Source organism: Cavia porcellus, unplaced genomic scaffold (assembly GCF_034190915.1).
Source record: "Cavia porcellus strain 051 isolate PalLab524CR breed Dunkin Hartley unplaced genomic scaffold, mCavPor4.1 scaffold_10, whole genome shotgun sequence".
In the NCBI taxonomy this organism is placed as follows: Eukaryota; Metazoa; Chordata; class Mammalia; order Rodentia; family Caviidae; genus Cavia; species Cavia porcellus.
The window spans coordinates 17,641,520-17,665,352 of record NW_026947493.1 but is presented as its reverse complement, the minus strand read 5'-3'; the positions used below and the strand labels follow the sequence as shown (position 1 = coordinate 17,665,352).

General features: G+C 39.3%; 1 protein-coding gene across 5 annotated transcripts in view; it reads right to left on the bottom strand.

Moving 5' to 3' along the window:
* Positions 1–23,833, bottom strand: part of Rarb (retinoic acid receptor beta) — a 401,913-nt gene that overhangs the window by 130,765 nt on the left and 247,315 nt on the right. Inside the window, exon 2 of one of the 5 annotated variants that reach the window (XM_063256850.1) lies at positions 6,070–6,185. Coding sequence (XP_063112920.1) covers positions 6,070–6,079 — 10 coding nt within the window. The 5' untranslated portion in view covers positions 6,080–6,185. 5 annotated transcript variants of the gene reach the window in all.

Genomic DNA, 23,833 nt, shown 5'->3' with positions numbered 1-23,833 from the left:
TGCCGTATGGCTTATGAAGCAATCTCATGCATCTCTCTAATCTAAAGTGCACTGTAGCACAGTGAGGGTGATGCTTTTCATCACCAATTTAGTCTAAAGAAAAAAAAGGAACTCAGGGCACTGACTTGCCCTAGAAAATCGATCTGCATATGAGTTGATGTTTTATATCTATCACCCCCACACTCTGTGAATTTCGTGAGGCCAGGAAACCCATCTGCACCATTTACAAGTGTGCTCCAAGACTAGAAGAGATCCTGACACATAGAAGGTAACCAGTAAATATCTGAATTGATTCATGAACTTTTTCCTTTTCCTTCCTTATTTCAAGCACTAAGTGCCCCTCTAAGTAGTTAAGTCGTAAAATTAGAAATCAAATAGCTCTCTTATACTCGTTTGCTTTCTTTAAAAAGTAATTAATTTGTCCTTTGGAACAGAATCAACTGTAATTATAGTATTTTCATAATTCAGGGGAATCTTGGAATGAATTCATTAGTGTAGTGCAGGTCCTAGTAGATAAATCTGTAATGAGTTTTACTGGTAAGATCCAAGGTTTTGTGATAAAGACATCAACCTGGAGTGCATATTTCTTGCAGCAAGTAGAAGCCTTGACTCTAGATATCATGGCACAGCAGTGCCAAGTGTCTATGCAAGGCTTGACTTCTGATGCTTTACTGAAGCTTACCAGCCATGGCTATCGAGTTGCAAATTCAAAAAGCACCCCTCCCACTGAACTAATCAACTTCACTGAAAGGAAAGGAGGAACAATCACATTAACAAGAAAACACTACTTGTTAAAATTACACAACAGTATTACTGGTCTTTGTTAAAATCCCAGATATACAAAGAGTCACCCACAATCCTTCACAATCATTCAGAAAAATGCACTGTGATCATCTCTGTATACATCCTGCCAGAATTTCTCCCACTGCATGTAAATGTTTTTATTTGTTTACTAAGGTGGAATTATACTGAGATCAGGATGCTATCTAGTTAAAAAGTCATGGATTTATTTCATTGTCAATAAGTATTCTTTCTGCAAAACATTCCACTGTGATGAACGTTTGGGCAGCCAATCTCGGCATGTCTTCAACTATTTCCTTAGGATAAATATGAAGTAGAATTATTAGTTGAAAAGCAATGCCATTTCAAAGATATTTTGTTAGCTTTTAATTCATGTTGATAAACTGGCTTCTAGAAAGGCTGTCAGCTTACACGCTCTTCCCTCCTTGCCTGCCAGGTCTTCTGAATTGGTTTGATTTGTATAGGTCAACAGCTTGCCTGTGCCCTGCTGTCATCATCGTGATCAGCCCTGCACTGTATTCTTCACAGAGGGCAGGGGTGTGTGTGTGTGTGTACACACATGCACATGTGTGTGAAGAGAAGTGTTTTCATGTTCTGTTTTCTTGTGTAGAACAGCAAATCTGGCTTGTCTAGGAAAGTTGTAAATAGAATTCTGTTAGGCCTGGATTCAGCTGTCAGAACTATGCCCTGAATTTCAAAAGTGGGTGGTAATTTCCATAAATATGCCACTTCAAATATAGGCACTGAAAAAAGTCCAGCGTTTCATCCTCCCCAAGAGAGGAAAAAGAATTGTAGGGAATTTAATACTCAAGAAATTTGGAGTAAAACAAACAAAAAGGCAGAAGCCTATGAGATGTCAAAAATCCCAGAATATTTTACAAAGGTTGGTTAAAGTCATTTTCTATGGATGATGGGTCATTTGTAATGAATGAATCCAGAAGGCACGTGTCATGAACAAAAATATTCTGTGGTAAGCAGAGGCTGAGGCTGTGGAACCATTAGTGTAGCACCGATCCTAGTAGATAAAATCTGTGATGAATTTTACTCATGAGATTAAAAAATTCAAGGCCAGTCTGAGCTACATAGGGAGTTCAAAGCCAGCTTGTACTGGAGAGAGAGAACGAGGTCCTATAGTGAATTCACAGTAAAAATGGACTTGCTTAAGTCAGTCCAAGGAAGACTGTTAAGTCACGCTGTTTTGTGCTTCGCTGATTTCACCAAGTGATTATAACATACCAGGGCTTATGCTATGGAGATACATATGGAAAATGCATGATATTTTCACTTGTCCTTGACATGCTTGAGCAAATGTAGAATAAACCAACAATGAGAACGCAACACAGTGGTTTCCAAATGTGGCTGCATTTTAGGACCACCTGGGAATCATTCTGAGGTCCAGTGCTCCAGCTGTATCACAGACCTGTTGTGCCACAATGTCTGAGAATAGAAGTCAGGAACTCTGCTTCTAAAAAGTATTCCCAGGTCAGTCCAAATGGAAGCAGCTTGTCAACCACTGATAGAAGGACAGAGGGAAGAAGACGCCTTACCTAGGTCGGCCAAATCAAAGAGGATTTACAGAACAGGTGTTACAGCTGTGCTCTGAAGAATGACTTGGTGCTTTCTATTGTGTTTTGTCATTTGAATCTTACAAATGCTATCCGTGAATGTAGCAAATACAGAAAAAAATTACGATGAGAAATAGTGATTTGTAGAACCATTTTCCAGTTGGTGGTAAAGAGTTAAATATCTGGCTACATATATTTAGGTATCAACTTACAACTTGATAGTAGATGGACCTTTATAAGGTAGAGATTTATAATGTTGAGAATACCACAAGGCCAAATAAATAGATATATTAAAATAAAGAACAGACAGACAGACAGACAGACAGAGACAGAAAAATTTCTGTGGTACAGTCAGATCCCCAGGGCTGGCCCTATATGCAAACCTGCCAAGACAAGTTCTAGAATTACAACAGGCTATAGCATTAAGATCAAAGATCTGTACTTCAATGCAATCGCTTGCCCCTTAGGTAATATTGCAAAAGCGTATTTGGGTCAAGTTTATTAGAAGTCCTCTTCCCTGCTACCCCCTCCTACCTCAATAGAGTGAGAAACAAGGTAGGGGGCAGGGACACCCGTGGCTCCCTTTTCAGCAAGCATTTTTGTTATTTAAGATAGATACTCGGTGCTTGGCCATTGATCTGTTCACTGTCATCCTGCTAAATCAATAATCTATTAGTCCCTTTAAATTAGAGTTAGATTCATCAAATGCCCTTGAGAGGCCTCAAACATTTTGTTCCTTATTCCAGGCAAGCACAATCAGTCTATGGAATGATAAAATTTTTGCTAGCGAACTCTGCCGGCTCAGCAGACAATGTGTTCTGTATTAGCTCATTCAGCGTTCTCAGACAGGCCCAAAAAGCAGTTTTTAGACTTCCCAGGGGGAAAAGAGGCTTGTGTCATTCAATAAAACAACTGTACTCTAGTCATCCTGATGTGCTTTCAGTTTGGGGAAGCAGTCTTTAAGGAATAATTCTGATCTACTTTTTGCCCCTTGTTTTTATTTATTTCGTTGCTTACTTATTGACTTGCTGAGTTCTGTTTAGTGGCCACCCCCCCTAACAGGCAGCAGCCTCCAATGTGGCATCTAAACTGCTACCAGATGGGCTGTCCTGCTTTGTCAGGGAACAGTCAAGGCAAAGGGGCTTCTGTTTCTCTGGTGAGATCGCTGCGTGGCTCCTCGTGTCCCTGCCCGAGCAGAGTCAGCAGCAGAGATGCTGAGAGGGCTCCTCCGTGCAATGCACAGGCCCAGGAGACGCAAGCCAGAGAAAAGCCAAAAAGAACCAAAGCTGCAGTGGCAGAAACTTCTACAGCATGTTTTAAACCTCTCCACTCCCACAACTTCCAGATGACTGCCATTGAGGAAAACACAGTCAGAATCACCTTCCCTGTAAAATTAGTCATGGGAATTGTTTCCTCTTAAATCAGTCATGACCAGCCTCAGAGTCTTTCTAACCGAGACAGGCACTGGTTTTATATTGGTGCTATTCAGCCCATCAATGGTGAGAGGTCGGTCACTTTACACTTTCTCCCCCTCTCCATTCCTTACAGATTGATCAAATTCAATAAAAATGAAACTCTAGAAAAGAAAGAATGAAGGGGAAACAAAGATGTCCACAACTCAAGCTTCAACTTTGTTTTTTAAAATTAGATTTAACAGAAAAAAAATTATCAGATTGCTGTAAGTTTCTGAACACTTGCTCCCTTGTTCTGCACTTCTTCTGTAGATGGGCAGCAGGCAGCTCCGAAACCAGTACCATTCATGGACCAAACCTTGGAAAGTACTTCACACTCAGAGGTTGTTTGCAGACAAAACAAAAACAAAGCTCAATCAATTCTGCACAGATTGGGGCCTTAGAAAAGCAGAACACCAGCCTTCTCAGGGATGCACCTTTGGTACACTCTGCCACAGCTCAAGGGTTGATTTCTCTCCCAAAGAAAAGAAAAAGCTCACCAAATTAACCTCGCTGTTAACACGACTTGGCACCTAGATGCAGCTCACCTGAGAAAACACAGTATAAATGTCTTTGTTACAACACACCTGAGTGTCATTTAAATACACAGAGTAGTTCCCAACAATAGCTCCCTTCACAATTCTTTACATGCTTGGGATTTTTCTAAAGGTTAGATTAAGTAGTAGATTAGATTTTTAAGAGAGTTCAGTATACAATTTTTTTTTCTGTGTAAGAGCTAATTTATGGCTGGCTAACCCATGTTGACAGATCATAGGATTTTATGTTGGGCCTGATTAGAGGCAGGCATCGTGCATTATGAAACCCTGCCTTTTTACTAGAACCTTCCATGATTAACACAATATTTTAATGCACTCTCCAGGCAGCTGAGCCTTAAAAGAAAAAAAGAGTTGTAAAGCAAAAGGCATTTCCTGCATGGCTCTGGAGGAATTCTGAGCCCTGAGCTCTGGGGTCCTGGAGGGGGTGGGCAAGAGTATATTTAGCTAATTAATGGAGAATGGCAAAGTGTTGGTTTTGATCAAAATATTCAGTTGGGCTTCATTTTTGTTGGCACCAAAGAAAGCAGATCTGGATTCTCCCCATCCCCTTTTTTTCTGTGGACTCACTGCAGGATTGCAAAGCCCACAGCTCATATACATTAGGGAGAAAGTCAAAGGAAGCGCCAAAGTTCAACTAAAGTACAAGTAATTAGAACCAGATTCTCCCCTGCTACTTGTGTGTGCGCATGCGTGTGTGAGTGTGCGTGTAGACATTTTATTAAAATGTCATTTACATGCCTCCAAAGGTTCAAGGGGGAAAGGAAAAGTCTTGCTCATTTAATTTTTATGTCACCTCTTTGTAAGGGGTTCTGCTTTAATCATATTTCACAAAAGGTTTCTCTCCACACATGTGGGCATTGGAAATCTGTGAATGCATTCTGAAATTAGGGAATTGCCATGCAAGCAAAACTTCACTTTGAAACTGTCCTGCCTCTGTGGCTGGCTTTGTTATCATTAAGCACTTCCAAGATTAGTCCTGGTTTTGGGGCAGGCAAGGAAGGGAGAGAGACAGCAGGAGTGAAGGAAAACATCACTGTGGGCTCTTGGCAGTCTTGACTCAGTAACCTGCCCGTGACCCTGAAGAAGTGTGTGTTTGCCCGGGTCACCATGATTCCTGGCTGAGGGCTGGAGCTGGGTTATGAGAATCCCTGCTATTCTGACCACACATGTAACAGGTGCTGAACACAGGCAGGGGACAAAAGGAGGGGCTATGGGAAGACTTTGATTTTGAGCTGTTTAAAGAATGCCTTGCTTTTCAAAGTGTGGTCTTGGACCAAGAAGAGTCAGCATCTTCTGGAAAATTGTTAAAATGCAGAATCTCAAACGCCAAATCAGAACAGGCATTTTACCAAAATCCCCTGATAATTCTTACATACATTCCTGTTCCAAACAGTGTAACATGAAAATGTCTTTCCATTGTCTTAATCACCTCTTAATCCCACACATTTTTCTGAGTCAATTTGGTGTGAGAACTCCTTCACTTCTCTGTGCACAGGTCCTTACTAAATATGTACTCCACCTCGTTAAGTACTTAATACATTAACATCTTCTCTGTGTGTGTGTTCATGCTCATCATAAACCAGAAGCCTCCTTCTCTCCCATGGAATTTTGGCAGCGGCTGTGACTTGGCAGTATGTTCAAAGTTGTACAGGAAGAGCCTGAACTAATAGTAACTACTATTTACTGAGCACTTACTATATGTCATGGGTTTGGCTGAGTGCTTAATGCATATTAACTCATCTGCTGCGCCTCCAAATCATGGAGAGGAAAGAGAACAGCAACTCCACCCTCCACCCTTTGGAAGAAGGAAACTGAAAAACACAATTGGCATCAAAATATATGTTACTATTATTTCACTAAGACATCTAGTTTTTTTTTCTTGTATTGGTGAATCAAACTCATGTCCTCATGCATGCCAGGCAGGTGCTTGTGCTGCTGAGCTAAACCCCTGGCCCAGATTTTTAACTTTTAATTTTCTAACCCCACTACCACCTGTCTTCACCAGTAAAGGTTGAACCCAGGGCCTTCTCACTGGGATATACCCTTAGGATCTCTAGACCTTTATTTTATTTTTTAACTTTGGCACAGGGTCTTACTAAGTCATTCAACTGGCCCAGCTGAGCCTCCTTGGGTTCTAGGACTATATGCATGTGCCACCAAGCCTGGCTTCTCATATGTATTTTTTAGGCCAGAAGGCTCACCAGCTTTGGTCTACTTGGCACAATTTGCTAAAGTTTGAGAACTACAAAACTATATGACTCTCTATTAATCTACGGCTATGATTTTTTCAAATGCTGCACTGACTCAAGATAATGGTTAAATCTGACAATATAGTTTGGACCTCAGAAAAGGAGCAAAGCTCAGGACCCACTCATTACTCTTGCTGTGGCTATACCTGCCTGGGCTCATGGCCAGCCATAAAAATACTTCTCAAGACTGACTTCTTGCATGAGAAGTGCTGTCATATTTTCATAATGGACTATGACACATTCATCACCTACATTTACTTTTCATAATATTCATTCTTGCTTCAAGGAGCATATTTGAAAATTATCTCATAGGCGGCCTTTTGTGATGCTTTATATCACTGTTTTCTAGGACATACTAAGATAGCTTATGACAAGCTTCAAATAAATTCTTCCTTAAAATCACTTAACAGGACAACACATCTAACTGCTTACTAATGATCTGCCCTGTGAGGCATCAGAAATGGAACTACATCAAAGGAACAAATGGGGGAACAGGTCTCAGGAATCATGTGTAGATGAAGCTAATTGCACCAGAATTTAAGGTCCCCTTGAAGTTTTTCTCAATACCAAATGATTCAGTTCCATAACCCACTTTTTTTTTTGTCTTTTTCATTTTTATTGGTACCAGGGATCGAACTCACGACCACCTGCTTACAAGGCAGGCGCTTATGCCGCTGAGCTAAATTCCCAGCCCCCAATAACCCATTTTTAATCAGGATTCCTGTAAGTTTCAAAAAGCAATATAGTACTAATAAATGACATTCTTCTATCTGTTCAAATTTCCTGCATTTGGAAAGTAGATTAAAACAAGAGCACTAAAACCCATATCACTGCAGATACACATTCTTTGTTAATATAAACATTGTAAAACTAGGCTGATATCAGCATTATGGAAAAATAATGAAAAGATGACTCCATCTTGTAGTATTTGAGGAAGGCAACAATAAAATTATGCTTTATCAAATGCCTTGACCCATCTCTGAGTTCTAAGAAAGTTCAAGTACAAACGATTTCACCAGTTTTTAGCCAAACCCATCTTTCTCAAAAACAAATACAAAATGTAACCCCCCCCAAATCCTCTGATTTTCTTGATAAATTTGCAGTAAAGAGGTTTTTATGTTTAGCCTTTTTTCATAGGTATACACTATAACCACTGTAACTGCGAAACTAATTGATTATCTTTTTGGTTTCCACAAGGAAAGAAAACACCATGAGCTTGTAAAATTTTGTCTGGAAGTGATGGGAAGTTCATAGACTTTGCTGCCACGTGAATCTGGATTCAATCCCTCGTCTGACCATTATGAATTTAATGGCTATAGAGTATCCATTACTTCTTTGAGCACTACTGTTTCCTGCCTATTCAGATAATACTTACATTGTTAAATGAGAGAGAGAAAATGATTTCAACTTACCTGGCATACAATAAGTGCTCAATAAATGATAACTAACCACCCTTTCTCTAACTCCTTTCAATATTTCTTTTCCATCTTCCTTCATCTAAGACACAAATTCTTAGCTGGGACCAACTTTGCCCCCTTAGAGTCACTTACTTTGCACTACTTGGCATTTTCGGTTGTCACAAGTGAAGGCTGCTACTATCATCTAGTAGGCTGAGGCCAGGGATACTACAAAACATCTCACAATAAAAAGGAAAGGCCCTCCCCAAATTACTGGTACTAAATTAAAAATGGTGATAAAGTTGAAAAACCTTGATCTTGAGTAAGGATGCCAGTCTTCCTGATAGAGGGAGACTGGGACAAAGGATAGGGGACATCAGAAAATAAATTATCTCCTGCAGCAGCTCTGGGGGCGTGGAAGCTGTAGTCATGCAAGACAGAAGGCAGGAATGCAGTGCCTTGTTCTGCTCTAAGAACAGACACTTAACCTTTATGATCCTTGGACTGCTAACCTGAAAAATGGATGGCAAGCATACTATGGTAGGGCTTAAAGTTTGTAAGTCACAACAAAGAAAGAAAGATGGAAAGAAAGTAAGCTAGTTAGTTTTAAAACATAAAACAAAAAAAAAAACCCCACTTTAGTATTAGAGTATTGGGGGACAGTGGGTAAGTCCATATCTTAATAGTATGACAAATGTTATCACCATAGAAAATGACAGAGTTCAATCAAATAATATTACAACAGTGATAGGTGATATTTAAGCACCTATTATGGGCTAGTTAGCTCTCATTCTGTGCTCAGCATTTTACAAATATTCATTACTTTGATTCCCACAGTGACCTTATAAGACAACTTGTTTTAAGTATGCATTCCTTTTTGTACAGGCAAGAAACCAGACACGCAGGGTGACTAGGGAACCTGCTTGAAGCTGCACCATTAAAATGATTAGCTTGGATTTGAACTTAACTGTTCTTAAATTCCAGGGTGGAGAGAGGACAGTGATGTGCCTCTCACAACTGTCCAGAACTCTCACAAGCAGCTGGTCCAGGTAGCAAACTTCAGAAGACACAGAACATGTCTAAGTCAAACAGACAGACACATAATTACACCAATATAAGGACTAAAAGGAAACTGAACAACTCAAAAGAAAGATGCTAAGAGCCAGAAAGAGTGCCCTTTTTTCTTTCCAGTCAGTGCAATAAAGCAGGAAAGTCCCCCAGAAGCACCCAGGAATTCAAAGGCACACACAGCACACTCACTCATCCCTCCTGCATCTTCCTGCCAAGAAACCAGCCTCTAGCAGGGACATGGCAGTGGCTCAGAGTTAGGTTCCAAAGGCCTCTGGCACTGCTCCAAGGGTGTGGGGCTGAGCACTGTCAGGAGTACACAGCAGGCCAAGTGGAGCCCTTACAGCTGCCAGCACCAGCTCTCTGTGGACTGGAGTCCCCCACTTACCACAGCGCCACATGCATGGCTTTCACCAAGTTCACTCAGCAAAGAAGGAAAACTATATCCTGAAGTTTAAAACTGTGCTCTTCTGTACTTGTTAACATTAGGCGCTGGGCATAGTAACACATGCTTGTAATCCCAGCACTCTGGGAGGCTGAAGCAGAAGGATTGCAAGTTTGAGCCCCACTGGACTTAGCAAGAAGGTCTCAAAAAATTTGAAAAAGGGCTGGACATGTAGCTCAGTGTGAAGTCCCTTGTTCAAGCCCTAGTACCACACATATAAATACACACACACATACACACACACACACACACACACACACACACACACACACACACAGACACAAAGAAAAAAAGAAAATCTCCAATGAAAAGCTGAATTATTCTCTTCCCACAAGGAATGGAGTGAGTGGGAGGAGAGACTAGAAATAGAAAATAGTGAACGTCTCTAGCTGACTAATATGAAAATTGTTTTTTCTGGACCTCAGCATAATACATCAGTTCAAAAGGATTTATCAGGTGATATTTTATTTAAAAAGATTCTCAAGTTTCCATAGAGTTGTTCAGAGTCTACAAAAACAATTCCATGCCATTGTCATCCTGCTGGGACATTGGTGGTTGATTTTTTTTTTTCTGCTATAGTTTTATTTCTTTAAAAAAAAAACTGCTGGGGAAACTTGAAAAAATAATGCAAATAAATTTTTACCATATTCTATGACTAGATCTTGAAACTAGAGTCTTCTTTGAATATTCCTGGAGTTTCTGCATCTCTACAAACAACTGTCTCAGGCTAGAAGTATGAACTCTGGAACCAGCCTGCCTGGACTGAACTCCTACCTACTATGTTACTAGCCGTGAGATGTGGGGAAGTTACTTAACAACTCTGAGCCTTGATTTCTGCTTGAATGAAATAACAGCATGCCCCTCAGAGGATCGGAGTGAGGAGTAAACACGACATCACGTGAAATATCAGACAAAACTCCTCCTGCACAGCACAGCAGTCTCCCTTGCAGAATGGTACCGGGCTGTGCTGAAGTCTCAGGGCTCAGCGTGGTATGTTTTTCCTGTGCGTTAGTCTTCACCACTCAGTTTGCTGAACCTCACTTCCAGCTTCCCTCTCAACATAATTTCCCTTTCTAATGTGCCTAAAAGACAGTCTACGAGCTACCGTGAAAAAAGCAAGACATGTCAACCATCCCTTCTTTCAATCCCCTGTCCCTTCCTTCCTTCCCAGACCCACAGGAATCCATACAAAGTATGGCCATGACTTTCCCACCATGGGATCCCTGGCCAGGCCCAAGTCCTGTTGCCTGCCACGCACCCAGAAACAGCTTCTTATACATCTCTTTAGCACAGGACCTCTCATTTGAGACAGCTACGCCAAACCTAAGTCCCAAACCTTTGAACAAACCAGTTGGGGCAAGGAGGACAGCACAAAGCACCAATAATCAATCAATGCCATGCAGCTGCTGAATAGGGAGACTTTGACAGGGGCCATACCCTAGGATAAATGTTGGGTTACAGCAGTTGGAAGACACAGCTCCCTGCCCATGCAAGCAGACAACTCAATAATACCAGGCAGCAAACATGGCCCAAGTGAGGGGCAGGATCCCATGGGTGGCCAGGCTACCTTGCTAGGGAACACACAAATGATTTGGCTGTCCCACCTTTTGATACCCAAGGCTTAAAGAAGGGTCCACTACAGAGCAGGAGTTCAATAATTTTTAATCTCAAAAGGAAATAAAAGTAGTGAAATCTGCATAGAAACTCATACACAAGCCATCAAATAAAGAATGACAGTTTTAGGCAGATCAGCGAATCTGCCAGTGACCCATGTCCTACAGTGGCAGATGATCTACTACCCCACTACCCCACTTGGTCCCTTGTGACAAGTGTGATAGGACAAGAACTGCTATCTTTTTCAGTTTTTTAACCTCTCTTTTTCACACGAGGAAAATGAAGCTTAGAGTAACTGAATGACTTGGTCAAGATCACACAGTTCGCAAATGGCTTGATCCAGAACTGGTGTCCTCAGTCCACTTACAAGATAACTGTAAATGAAGAACGAAGCCTGCATTTCTGTTTCTCACTGTCCTATGAATTTTTCATGCTTTAAGGCAAGGACAGCAAACTTCGTAACAGAGGACCAGAGAGTAAATATTTCAGGTTTTGTGAGCTTATGGATGCCATACTTAACTTTGCCATGGTAGGGGACAGCAGCCATGGTTGGGATGAAACTCAGTAAGCATAGTACATTCCAATAAAACTTTATTGACAAAATCAGGCTATAGACCAGATTTGGCTCAATTTGCTGATGTGCTTTAAGATAAAAGAAAGTAAAGCCATTTCTTCTTACAATAACAGCACATGGTCCTGTACTATAAAATGTATGCTTTTCCTTACTTCTAAGGTGAAGACAGAATATGGCAGTCATATGTTGTAGAAATGTGGGCAATATTTTAAAGATACCAATACTATAGTGTTTTGTAAGGGGTTACATATTTTCTTCAAAACTAACCTCATGTATACATTTTCATTAGTTAGGGAGGTCAAGACATCTACCATAAATACATTTTAAAATTCCTTCCTACATTTTCTGTCTGTTGGGATTATTTATCATGCCTTGTTCCCTGGCCTAGAGCCAGGCTGAATATGGGAGCTTTAATACCTTTAATCCATTACATGGACTTTTTAGAGCTCCAGAAGACAAAATAAAATGCACTCTCATGGTCATATATGCAATAAACCTGATATGTCACCTAATATTTCATGTCCCATTTTGTATTTCAGTTGTGATTGTTTGCAGGTTTTAATGTGCAAATAACACAGTTTCAGCCATTTTCTTGCTCTAATTTTTTGTTTAGAGAATGCTGCTTAATTCATGAACAAAAACTCTCACCCTGGACTTGGAGGGAAGATTATTATTGCATTCTACTATTCTACATTTTAACATAATTGTCCACTGATATATGCTACCTAGTGTGACAAGTTGGTCATATTTAATTTTAATAGCCTATGTCATCCTGCTTTGAAAAAGAGATACACGGTGTTTCCACAGATGGCTAGCAAGGTAGTGCTAGTCTCTTAAGACGGCCTTCTCCATGAGCCACACCTCCCATAACGCAGAGGTCTGTTTTTTCTCAAATTGTGTATCAACTTCCTTGACACATTCAACCCAGTCCACATGTGAATGCCACCTGCTGATCACCTGAACACACTCTTATTCTAAGATGCAAATGTTCCCTTATAAGGCTGTTTTATTTTTATTTGTTGCTCCAGGGGATAAACTGAGTTCAGTTCCATACACTGGACATTGCAATTCAGAATAATAGCAAAAGACCTGCAGGTAATGGGCCATAATACTCACTTGATACCCACTAAAGGAGGGTTTAGATCACTTGCTCTCTGTTACCTTTCATGAAACATCTGTTTCATATGAGCCAGTTAAAAGTGCATACATCTGTAAATAATAAGCCTGTGTGTGCACATAATTTAATGAATTAGGACATAAAAAGGAATTGAACAGTAGGGGCACAGCAATTAGAGTAACTGCCCATTTTGTTAAAAATGTATTGTTTTCAGCTTTCACTTGGGAACCCTTTAATTATTCTGTGGGTTCTGAAGCTTTCAACTTTCCCTGCCCCCAATTCTCCACAATAAAAATAGGGATGTATTTGATCCAGTTGGCACAGAAAAAGATCCCTATGTTACATGAAGCTGAGCAAGTAACTTTCAGCTTCCTTCCTCTCATATAGGAAGTTTGAGGTAGGTACCTCAATTATTCAGTAACTAGGAACTGTCATCTGTAAAATGGGGTTAAAAACAATGCTCCATTTCCTTCAGATTGCTGGAAGAATTATTTGATACAGTTTATTTAAGCACTGGACACAAAGTAAGCACTTAGTAAATATTAATTCTGTGATGGTGATAGTTTCATTTTAATAAAAATCATAATCTGTGGGCCAGTAGCCAGGTAAGCCTGAGGCCTTGAGTTTGATTCCCAGTACCATAATAATAATAATAATAATAAAATTACAACCTGGCACCATTGAGAGGAGGAAGCAAACCTTAGTTCAAGACTTTCTGTTTGGGTGACACACAGAAGCACATGCCTCTAATCCTAGCTATTACAAGGCTGAAGCTCACAAGTTCAAGGCTAGCAGGGGCAATTTAGTGAGCCTGTATCCCTAAATAAAATTAAAAGAGGCTGGGTACATAACTCATTGGTAGAGTTTGCACTTACAGTGAGAAATGGCCCTGAGTACAATGCTTAGTACTACCACACACACACAAAAGTTTCTCTTGTTTGTTGTTTTAGTTTTAATTTATTTTCTTCACATCATTTCTAGAGACGGATGGAGGAGGGGAGATATGATAATACCTTAGTAGACAGGAAGTCTCGTTACTAAATTGTCTTATGATACCACCCTGGGTGCCAAAGTCCAATAAAACAATCTCTTAACTTTTAGGAGGTTGTTTCCCATGAAGAACATTCATGAGGGCCTGTTACATAAGGCCCACTTGAACCTACCCAAATTCTGACAGCCTTCTCCAGATTACTTCTGGTATTCTGAGTAAACAAAATATATAAACAAATAGAAGACATGTTCTGAGTTGTTCTGAATTTCAAGTTCATTTTCACAAGACTACCTTCAGCATGTTTTCTAAACACCTACTGTGTGCCAGACACAGTCACAAAGCAAGGCACACAGATATGAACAAGAGGAGGCCGTTATGGAAAACATGGTGTGGAACTTTCTAAAAGGTAAGTTGAGGCTTCCACAGAGTACAGCTTATTCCTGTCTTCTTGAAATTGGCTGAGATGACCATGGTGACCTGAAAGTAGCTTCAAAATATTAATACAGATCTTGTTTTTACTTGAAAACCAAGCAGATGTAGAGTACAGGAATAGATATTGAATATTGCCACAATGATTGCTACAGAGAATATGATTCAACTCCAGCCCACTGAGGTTCTGTAAAAATTTTAGTTTAGTTCTGCAAAGTAAATGTTAACAAAATAAGTATGAATTAATTGCCAATTGGGCCCCAGGGAAAATAGTTCTACTCAGAAGGAACAGGAGTTAAACAACGGCTGAAATCACTACCCTACATTATTCTATTTACATTCTCCTGCAGCCTATTTACTAACTACGTAAAGAGATAATTAGAGCTTGCTAATAGCAATAGAAGAGTACAGTCAAAAGGGAAAAAGAAAATAAACAGAATGTACAAGTAATAATAGTTGGAATATATAGAACTGTGTTGTCTAATATAATAATCATTAGCTGCATGTGGCTAGTGAATGTTAAATTAATTAAAATGAAATAAAATTAAAAATTCACTTCGTTAGATGTGTAAGCTACATTTCAAGTACTCCATAGGCACACACGTCTAGTGGCTACTGTATCAGACAATGCAAAATTACAGAGCATTTCCATCACTGAACGAAGTTCTTGTAGAGAACATGGATACTGAGTATACCAAAAGGACTGTGTACCAGAACATCATGGACCAAGCCAGACAGCAGCAGTGAGGAAACAGAGCTAAAGCATATGCCGCCTGACACAAAAGACTTCCAGCACAGTAAGAAAACCTGGTCAATAAAACAAATAATAAAGTAAAATACACATTCAAAGGGAGGAAGAATGGGTAGCAACACAACAAACAAACTTGTTAATTGTGAAGGCAGACAGCGTGATGAGTAGCCAATTGTTCACTGTAAATTAAATCAACTTGTCTGTATTAAAATTTTTTATAATAAAATATTGAGGAAAGTAGTATCTTTACCTGAATATATGTCAAATATACTCTTATTTAAGTCTTTGATTAAAATTTTGCCCTGAAGCTTGTATGGTAAGCATTATGGATCCATCTTACAGATGAAGAAAGTAAGGCAACATGTAGCCCAAGATTCCGCAGCAGATGCAGTGGTGAAGACTGTCTGCCTACCTCTCAGCTCTGTGCCATGGCCCGATACATACCATTCGCTCACTGTCACACATCAGCATTTCAGGGAGCTACATCTGCCTTCATCCAGAAGCCTCAATGTCCTCCACACGATTTTAAGTAAGATACATCAATTCATCCATCTAAAATAATTAGATTTCAAACAACCCCCCCCCCATAATATAGTGTATAAAATACAAAATGTTATGGGCCCAGGATTCATGAGTTTGATCCCTGGTACCAGAAAAAAAAAAATCCAAAAAAAAAAATTTTGGGGGGGGGGTCTTTTTTTCTTTTTATCGGTACTGGGGATCGAACTCACGACTGCCTGCTTGCAAGGCAGGCGCTTATGCCACTGAGCTAAACCTCCAGCCCCTGAAAAAATCCAAAATGTTAATCATACACTTGGAACATATTTGAAGTTATTGAATAAGAGCATTATTTGAAAATCAATAATAATAACTGTGATTCATGGAAATTTCACTAAAAAGTATTGATTAATATAGGGGGTCTTCCAAACACAACAGATACTTAAAACAGGCAACAAATACTTATTCATTAAATTTCCCTATCAGAAAGTTTTCACTTTTTTCTGTCATAGAAATCACAGTACTACTTTAACTAAAAGACACCATCTTGCATGATTCACTAAGAGCCATCTTTAAGTAAACTAACGTAACACGAAAAGCCACATTTCTGAATATCCCTTGTCTTCCTCTAAATCCTTTGTGAATGTTCCCACCCAGGGCAGTGGCTGGTGAAGCCAGCACAGGCTCCAACAACAAACAGGATGTAAAAACAAAAGGGCAAAAGTGTAAAATCAACCCATAGTTTGGGTAGAGTTTCCTCCACAATTTAAAAGGCAATCATTTCTATTAGAGAAAATAATGTAAGCAGAGGAAATTAGATGAAATAACATTTTTTTTTTTTTTTACAGCTCTAGCCTAGCTTCTCCCCAAACCAAAATACTCCACGGTTCTTTCTTTCACATTATTAGTGCATAAAATCTGCTTCAAGACTTTTTACCTCGGCTGGCAGAGAAGACCATCAAGCTGCAGAGGTGAAAAGCCCCAAGTAAATCATCCCGTGTGGAAGTTGGACAGTAGATCAGCCAGGAATGGAAACCCATCTGGTCAGCTTCCTATTCCTATGACCTCAGTCACACTACTCACCGTCCCTGAGCCTCACCATCCTTCATCAATAAAATGAGGGCAACAATATCGTCCTCACAGGGTTGTGCGGATTAACTAACAACATACACAGAGTCATTAGAAGAGAATTTCGTTAAATGTTTAACCAGCCCAAAACCAAACTAACAAAAAAGTCCCACATTCATTCTTCAATTTAGCCTCTTTCAGAAGACAGTATTTTCCTTCCTATGGGGTACACAGACTACAATTGCTATCATAGACTAAAGATCACTGGGCTTTCCTAGCCACGCCCCTGCTGCGAGGCACATTTTATTGAGTCTGATCTAGCCTTTGACTGATTAACCAGTGGAATCCAGTGGAAGAGCATCTGTGCCAGGGCTCCATCCTGAAGGCCACCGGGAGCTTCCGCTTCCTCCTCCTTGGAAGGCTCCCTCTTGAGCAGCTCTCTCAGAATATGGCTGCGGAGCTGTGAGCAGCCGAGCCACATGCTGACACTCCCACCAACAGCCCCAGCTGAGCTCCGCTCTGGCAGCTGACATGGATGCCAACTGTGTCAGGGAGCCTTCTTGGACCTCCAACTCATGTAGCCCTGGCTGATGCAGCCCCAGCTGACATCATGTGGAGTAGAAGATCTGCCCAGCTGAGCTCAGTGGGTCCGAAGAATAATGAGATAATAAAATGTTACGCCGCTAAATGTGGGGATGCTTTGTTACACAGCAATAAATTGCAGAAGCAATCGTAAAGTGTAAGAGGTTTTTAAAAAAATCTAATCAAACCCAATCCCCAAAGAATATAATTATTTAACACTCAAGAAACATCTATATGAGAAATTGTTTTTTTTTTTTTAGTTGTTTTGTTTTGTTTTTTGAGACAAGGGCTTGTTGTATAGTTCAGGCTATCCTTGAACTTGCAAAGATCTTCCAACCTTAGTCTCTCAAGTGCTAGGATTATAAGCATACATCACCCCTGGCTAAACTTTCAAGAGGCAAGTCTGAAAGGTATGAACTAAGGATTGTTCATTACAGGTTTACTTATTTTTATGGTATTGGTGGGCCTTGGCCCACCAATTTCAGGGCCTTTGCACTGAACTATGTTCCTAGCCCCTTTTTATTTTGACAAAAGGGTCTTGCTATTCCTAAATTGCTTGGGTTGGGCTCAAACTTGCCACCTTTCTGCCTCAGCCTCCCAGAGTGCTGAGTGATGCTACACCCCACTCTCACGATAGGTTTAAAGCATTCTTTGTGAACTACATTTAAGATCATCTGAAGGACCTACAAATGACTAAACTTCACACTTGTTCCGCTGTGACAAAAATGGATACCCATTTGATTTCTGACCTCATGCACTAGCTGTGACTCTCAGTGGTTTTTAGTTGTTTCTAACACCAATTTCAGGTTCAAAGTCCTAAAGTGATGTCTGTTTTATAAAGGGGTGTTTCACAATGACTTGTGTGCACTAGTTTCTTCCATTACATTGTGAGTTTAGAGGGACAGTGTCTGATTCACCCTGATGTCCTCACAGATCATATCAAGGAGCCTGGTTCAGGGTAGATACTCGGCAGCCCTTTGCTGGAGAGCAAGATCTGATTCATCTATGAGCAATAAAAATGTAGTGTGCCACCAACAATGTCTCTGGGCTAAGCAAACTGTGGCCATTTGGAGGATAACAATGCTTACCTGCAAAGGTCAATCATCTGTATAAAATCTAGGGGGTTGGTAAGCTTGCCACTGAGTAAGGACCACAGAGCTACTTGAACTGTGACAAACAGGAAAGACTGCCATCTAGGTTATGAGCTGCGGAGGAATCACAACCCTAAGGAAAAGTGATACATACTTTAGGTATGACTAAAAAATACTGTTTATGATGAGCAAAGGCACACAAGCAACAGGTGTTAGGCCAAAATCAGAGCAGAAAGTCTACCCAGGCACTTCTGCATATTTTTTAAGAGAAAAGAGTCTTAATTTACACGCTTTCTAATCCTTCCACAATGCCTGCTATGTAGCCATTGTTATTCCCATTTCAGAAAGATAGAAACGATCCTGTGTCTAGTCAGGCTATTTTCATTATCTCAGCCCACTGGGCAATGGTGGGGAGCGAGGTGGGGAGATATATGGGAGGGGAACGTATGTGCAAAGGAGTGGGAAAGAGAAGCAGTCAAACTCCTAGGAAGTGACAACTTTTCAGTCGCTGCCCAGAAAAAGAAAATGGTTATACCTTCTTCCTTCAATGCACAGGTGACAGGATAACCTCTTAAAGAGCATTTGTAAATTGTGCTTGCTACAAGCCCAATGGGTTTCTGGAGAATTTTTGAGTAGCAGAGAGACCCAATTCATCAGCATCCTCCAACTTTCCTTGCAAATCCAAACCTGTTCATCCTATCTCTTGTTCTTATTGTTTCCTCTGATAAGGAGGGCCCCAGTGAACAATTAAAGCTTTCAATAAATAATCTCTAAGCACATTCATTTGATTGACTGTTATTTGATACAGCAGTTAGTTTCAATGGGGCAGTTAATATTGATCACATAAAGTACTCCAGACAAACATGAAACAGTTCCAGAACTCCATGGATTATTACCCTTTATCTGCCAGTCATCTGGGTTACTTGTAATGGTCATGGAATTTAAAATCAATAATAACAATTAGTGTTCTGTACACCAAAACGGATGAATCATGTGAAATGTGCTTTCATATAAAAATCAAATGGGAAGAAGGCCCATAGCATGGAGAAAGGCTTTCTGAATTTCCAGTGCACATTTGGCAAGGCACTTTCTTAAAAGCCTTCGAAATGGGCAGTTAGAAAGAAAAGGTGATCAGGAGATATGGCCATTAAAGATGCACGGGAAACCCCTGACAGTCTTAATCCAAAACGATGAAGCATAAGAAATAAAAGTGATCAAAATGAGCGCTAACAAATGTAGTATGAAATTAATGGAACTCGCAAGTCCTTCTTCCGAGATGCGTGCCTAGCTACCTTTTTCAGCTTTCAATTTGTAGATATTAATTGTGATTTTTTTCGGCAGTAAAATGGCAACAACATTTTAGTTCCAGTGTACCACTACTGTAATGTCTAGATAATTAAAATGCAAAGTAACAGAGAAATGTTTCATCATTAAACTGTAACCAGAGCACTATGTGAAATCATCCATTCCAAAGACTTGTTTTTCATCAATTATTTGTTATTTATCTGATGTAAATATAAGGACTAATTAAAATGTATGTTTTTTGTACAGCTTCTTGTCATTAAAGTGAATGAAAGCATTCTGAAGACCATAATGAAATAATTATGTTTCCCTTTAAGAATTCTTTTCAATAACACATGGTAGTAGTGAGCTAAATTAAAACATCAGGAACTAAATTTTGCTGCCTCCATTTCCATTTTAAGTTAATTATACCCCCAAGCTTTCCAATAGACCAGACCCTAAAAAATCTTTTGAAGCCGAAACCACCTCTGACCAACAGCCTTTTCATAATTATGGACTTTGATGACATAACAAAGGTACCCTAGCTGTTGAAAGCTTTAATATTTTTAGGAAGAGAGATTTATTATAGGATGTCTTCATTTGCTCTGGAAATTGAAGAAAACATGAAATAGGTGTAATCTAAATCTTTTTTTCCCACTTAATTGATACATTTATCTTACTTGGTATCAACAGAGTATTCTGAAGTCAGCTAGGTTTTTTTTTTTTCTGATTTGGTAAAATTTAATTGGCAAAACAGTAATTGAGCAATGACAATAAGCAAACATTTCACTAAGTCTGGGTCAAATTAGAAGAATAAGTCCTTGTTCAATACTAAAATGTAAGGTACTCTCTTTCAGACAACATTGGATCAGGCAGAACCTGTAAATTTTAAAAAATAGGACCACTTCATTTGAATTTCCCTTTTCTTTAAGCTTCAAGTTAGAGATATAGATTGAAAAAAATCTAGGATTAAGAGAAAAGGAAAACAGAAAGAGAAAAAACTGCTGTGATTTCAGGGTTGGTGGCAAAAGAAATGGCTTTAGCAATGTTGTCATATGATGCGGTTGGGGGTGGGAACTTTGTACTTACAAAAGTAAATAGAAGTCCTGGGATTAACCCTGACAATGTGAATTCCCTCACATTTTGTTCTATGCGGAGTTGGCACGGCTTGTGGGCAAATGATATTTGGTGATTGCTAGATAGACTGCCTCCTGAGACAACGAAGAGAAATTGTTAACGGCTGGGAAAAATACCTATTATATCACAAGGTACCAGTACAGTTATAATCTGAGAATTCATTTTTATTAAATTACCTCCCCCCAGGTTATTCTTATGCTTTGTTTAGAGAAATCTGCTCTTGAGAGTCCGGGACACAATCACCCACCCCATTAAAATGCCCTATCTTTTTTCCCCTTCTCGTGGCTGGTTCACTTCATCAGTGGCTGCAGGAGGCCTGGAGACCCCTGCAACCCATGTGCCCTGACTAAAGGAAATGCTTGGCCAAGCTGGGTCACCTCACTGACGTCAGCTCCTGTTACCCTGTTACCCTCGCCTTATCTTGCAGGGGGCCAAGTGTCTTATCTTACTGAATGTCCCCCTTTCTGCTCCCCATCCTGCAAGGCCAGAGAAAAAGCCAGTCAGCAGTTCCACTGCCTAACTGAATTCCCAGCGAAGAAGCTCAGAAAGTCCAACACAAATAAAAAGTCTGAAGATTTACCCACTATGTTTCCTAGATAGAGAACGTTTGCAGCTGTATTTTTCACTCATTTTAAATGGGATAGGATGGAATTCCTGCTTCTTAATGATGAAACAGTGTGGTGACACATGTTTGTAATTCCAACACTAGGGATGCTGAGGCAAGAGGATCACCAGGAGTTTGAGTATAGCCTAAACTGCGTATCAAGACCCTATCTCAAAACAAACAAACAAACAACCCATTAAAATGTTTTAAAAAGAGCAACAATAGAAAAGGAAGCCAAGAATGAAAAGATGGGTATTAAGGACAACTACTGACTGATGGCGTGCTGGTGTTATTAGATCTTACAGATAGGGCAGATTGTCTCATCTCCTATTTAATAAGAGGTACTTAGGCAAAGCCATTTACAGACAGGATACTGATAAATCTGAAACTTGAGGTGACTCTGCCCTCCTTCCTCCATCATCTCCAACTCCAACTCTTAAAAAGAATCTGGCAAAGGCTGGATAGATTTGATAATAACAATTCAATTCCATTCCACACCCCTTCTCTAATTTCTAACACACACACACACACACGCACACACACACATGCACACACACATGCACACACATATGCACGTACGCACAGGTGCTATGAGAAGCACAGTTCGATCCAGCCTGTAAAGTATGCCTTCTATTTAGAGAGCTACAGTTTGCTACAAAGAGAATTCCTATTCAGAAAAATGACCCAGAAACACAAGGAGATTTTTCGTCATAATGGAAAAATTAAGCAGGAATGCTCTAGTTATACTGACTATAGAATCCAAACAAAGACTTTCTGTGCCACTCCTGGGCTCAAGGGGTATCCCAGGAGATGTTGTAATAGTGAAATATTTCAATGATTTATGTGGGAACTGTGGCAGTATATATGAAAGTGAGTTATTTTAGAAAATCAGAGATACACAATTGCCACAACCACACTGTAATTTAAGAGACAAGATTTTACATTAATATCATTGGAAGGATTTTAGTCAAGAATTTTTTGATTAACCTTCATCAAAAACTCCCATTTCTGAAATAATCTATTTAATTGATAGTTAACTGAATTTATATTAGGACATTTAAAATATAAAAATGTCATTTAGGCATGAATTTATTGGCACTTACACATAACTCAGGCTCTACAGTAGATTTTTCTTAAGAGGTTCTAAAATGAACACTGAATTTAATGTTAAATAAAGTCTTACATAATTTACATTTTGTATCATGGTTTTACATCTCCATCTCCTCTCAGACAGTAGCTTTCAAATTAAGAATTTCCTGGCTCTTTTTCTGCAAATTTTTGAAAGTATTATAAATCCCTACAAATAATTTATAATCTATCATCATGTATTTTCCTTCTGGGGTGCAGTTTAATTATGTTTGTGGAATGTGTAAAGGAGAAAATAGATTTCTTTCTTTTTTAGTCATCTTAGGGCTTACCATACTTAGAAGGTAAACTGTAAGTCTGATATCCAGAAAAACTTTAATTTTATGCTTTCAAAAAACAAAACAAACCAAACCAACAGTACCAACTAGTTACATATTGTCAGAACCACGCTTCTAGAAACGAGAAGGAAACTTCTGATTGAGGCTACCTAACCTAATAGAAACTGGTATTTGGGCTATTTATTAAAAAAAACAAGCTTCAATATAAGGACCTTATATTCAGGCTGGTGAATCAAATTTTAACTACAGACTCCAAATCAGTTCTATAGCTTAAGTTAAACCATAGATGCCTACCTCTCCCATTGCTTTGCTTTTTAAAACCTGACCTTTTCTGATGATAAAATTTAAACTCACACATTTTTATTTCTCTTCTTAGTTGCATACCGACACTTTCTGGCGAACATACTGACTTATCTGGATATTTTAATATTTTTGTTGTTTTTTAATATTCAATATTTTAATATTTCTTTTTTCTACAGAAAAGGAAAATTTGTGTTAATGTTTTCTGCTGGTTTTCAAAATGACCTTGATCTGCACTCCTTTTTGAGATTTAAGCAAAAGTCCTTTTTCTTCTCCTCTTTCTGATGGTATTAGTTACCACTGTCATGTGGTTCAGAAAGCAGAAAATTATGTCCTACTTTAGAAAAACAATTGGGCCTTTTCACCGAAATATTTATTCAAAACCCCATTCAATTCATATGGTGGCTGTCAGTCTTTATTTAGTCTCTCTTTTAGAGGGTATCTTTGATTTTGCCACTTTGACCCCAATTTATATCTCACTAGGAGAGGATTTAGATACTGTTTTAATTCTTAAATTTCAGGTCCTGGGCCACTGAGGAGAGGACTTTTCTTGTTCCTTAATCACACATTGCTACTGTTTGTTTTAAAAGTAATTTCTCCTCATTAATGGACAAAATCCTATTTCAGAAAGAAAATGTTTTTTTCCTTTTTCCTTTTTATGTGTTAAGTGAGGAGAAGACGGGGAAAAGGGCCAAGAAGTTGTCACACTTGTGATTTCATCAAAAGCAACTATATTTAGATCACAAAATATTAAGATTTAGCCGATGCCCACAGAGCAATTAATGTGGGAAACATCTGGAGCAACTTAAAACCAACATAATCCGCGAGGTATCTGAATA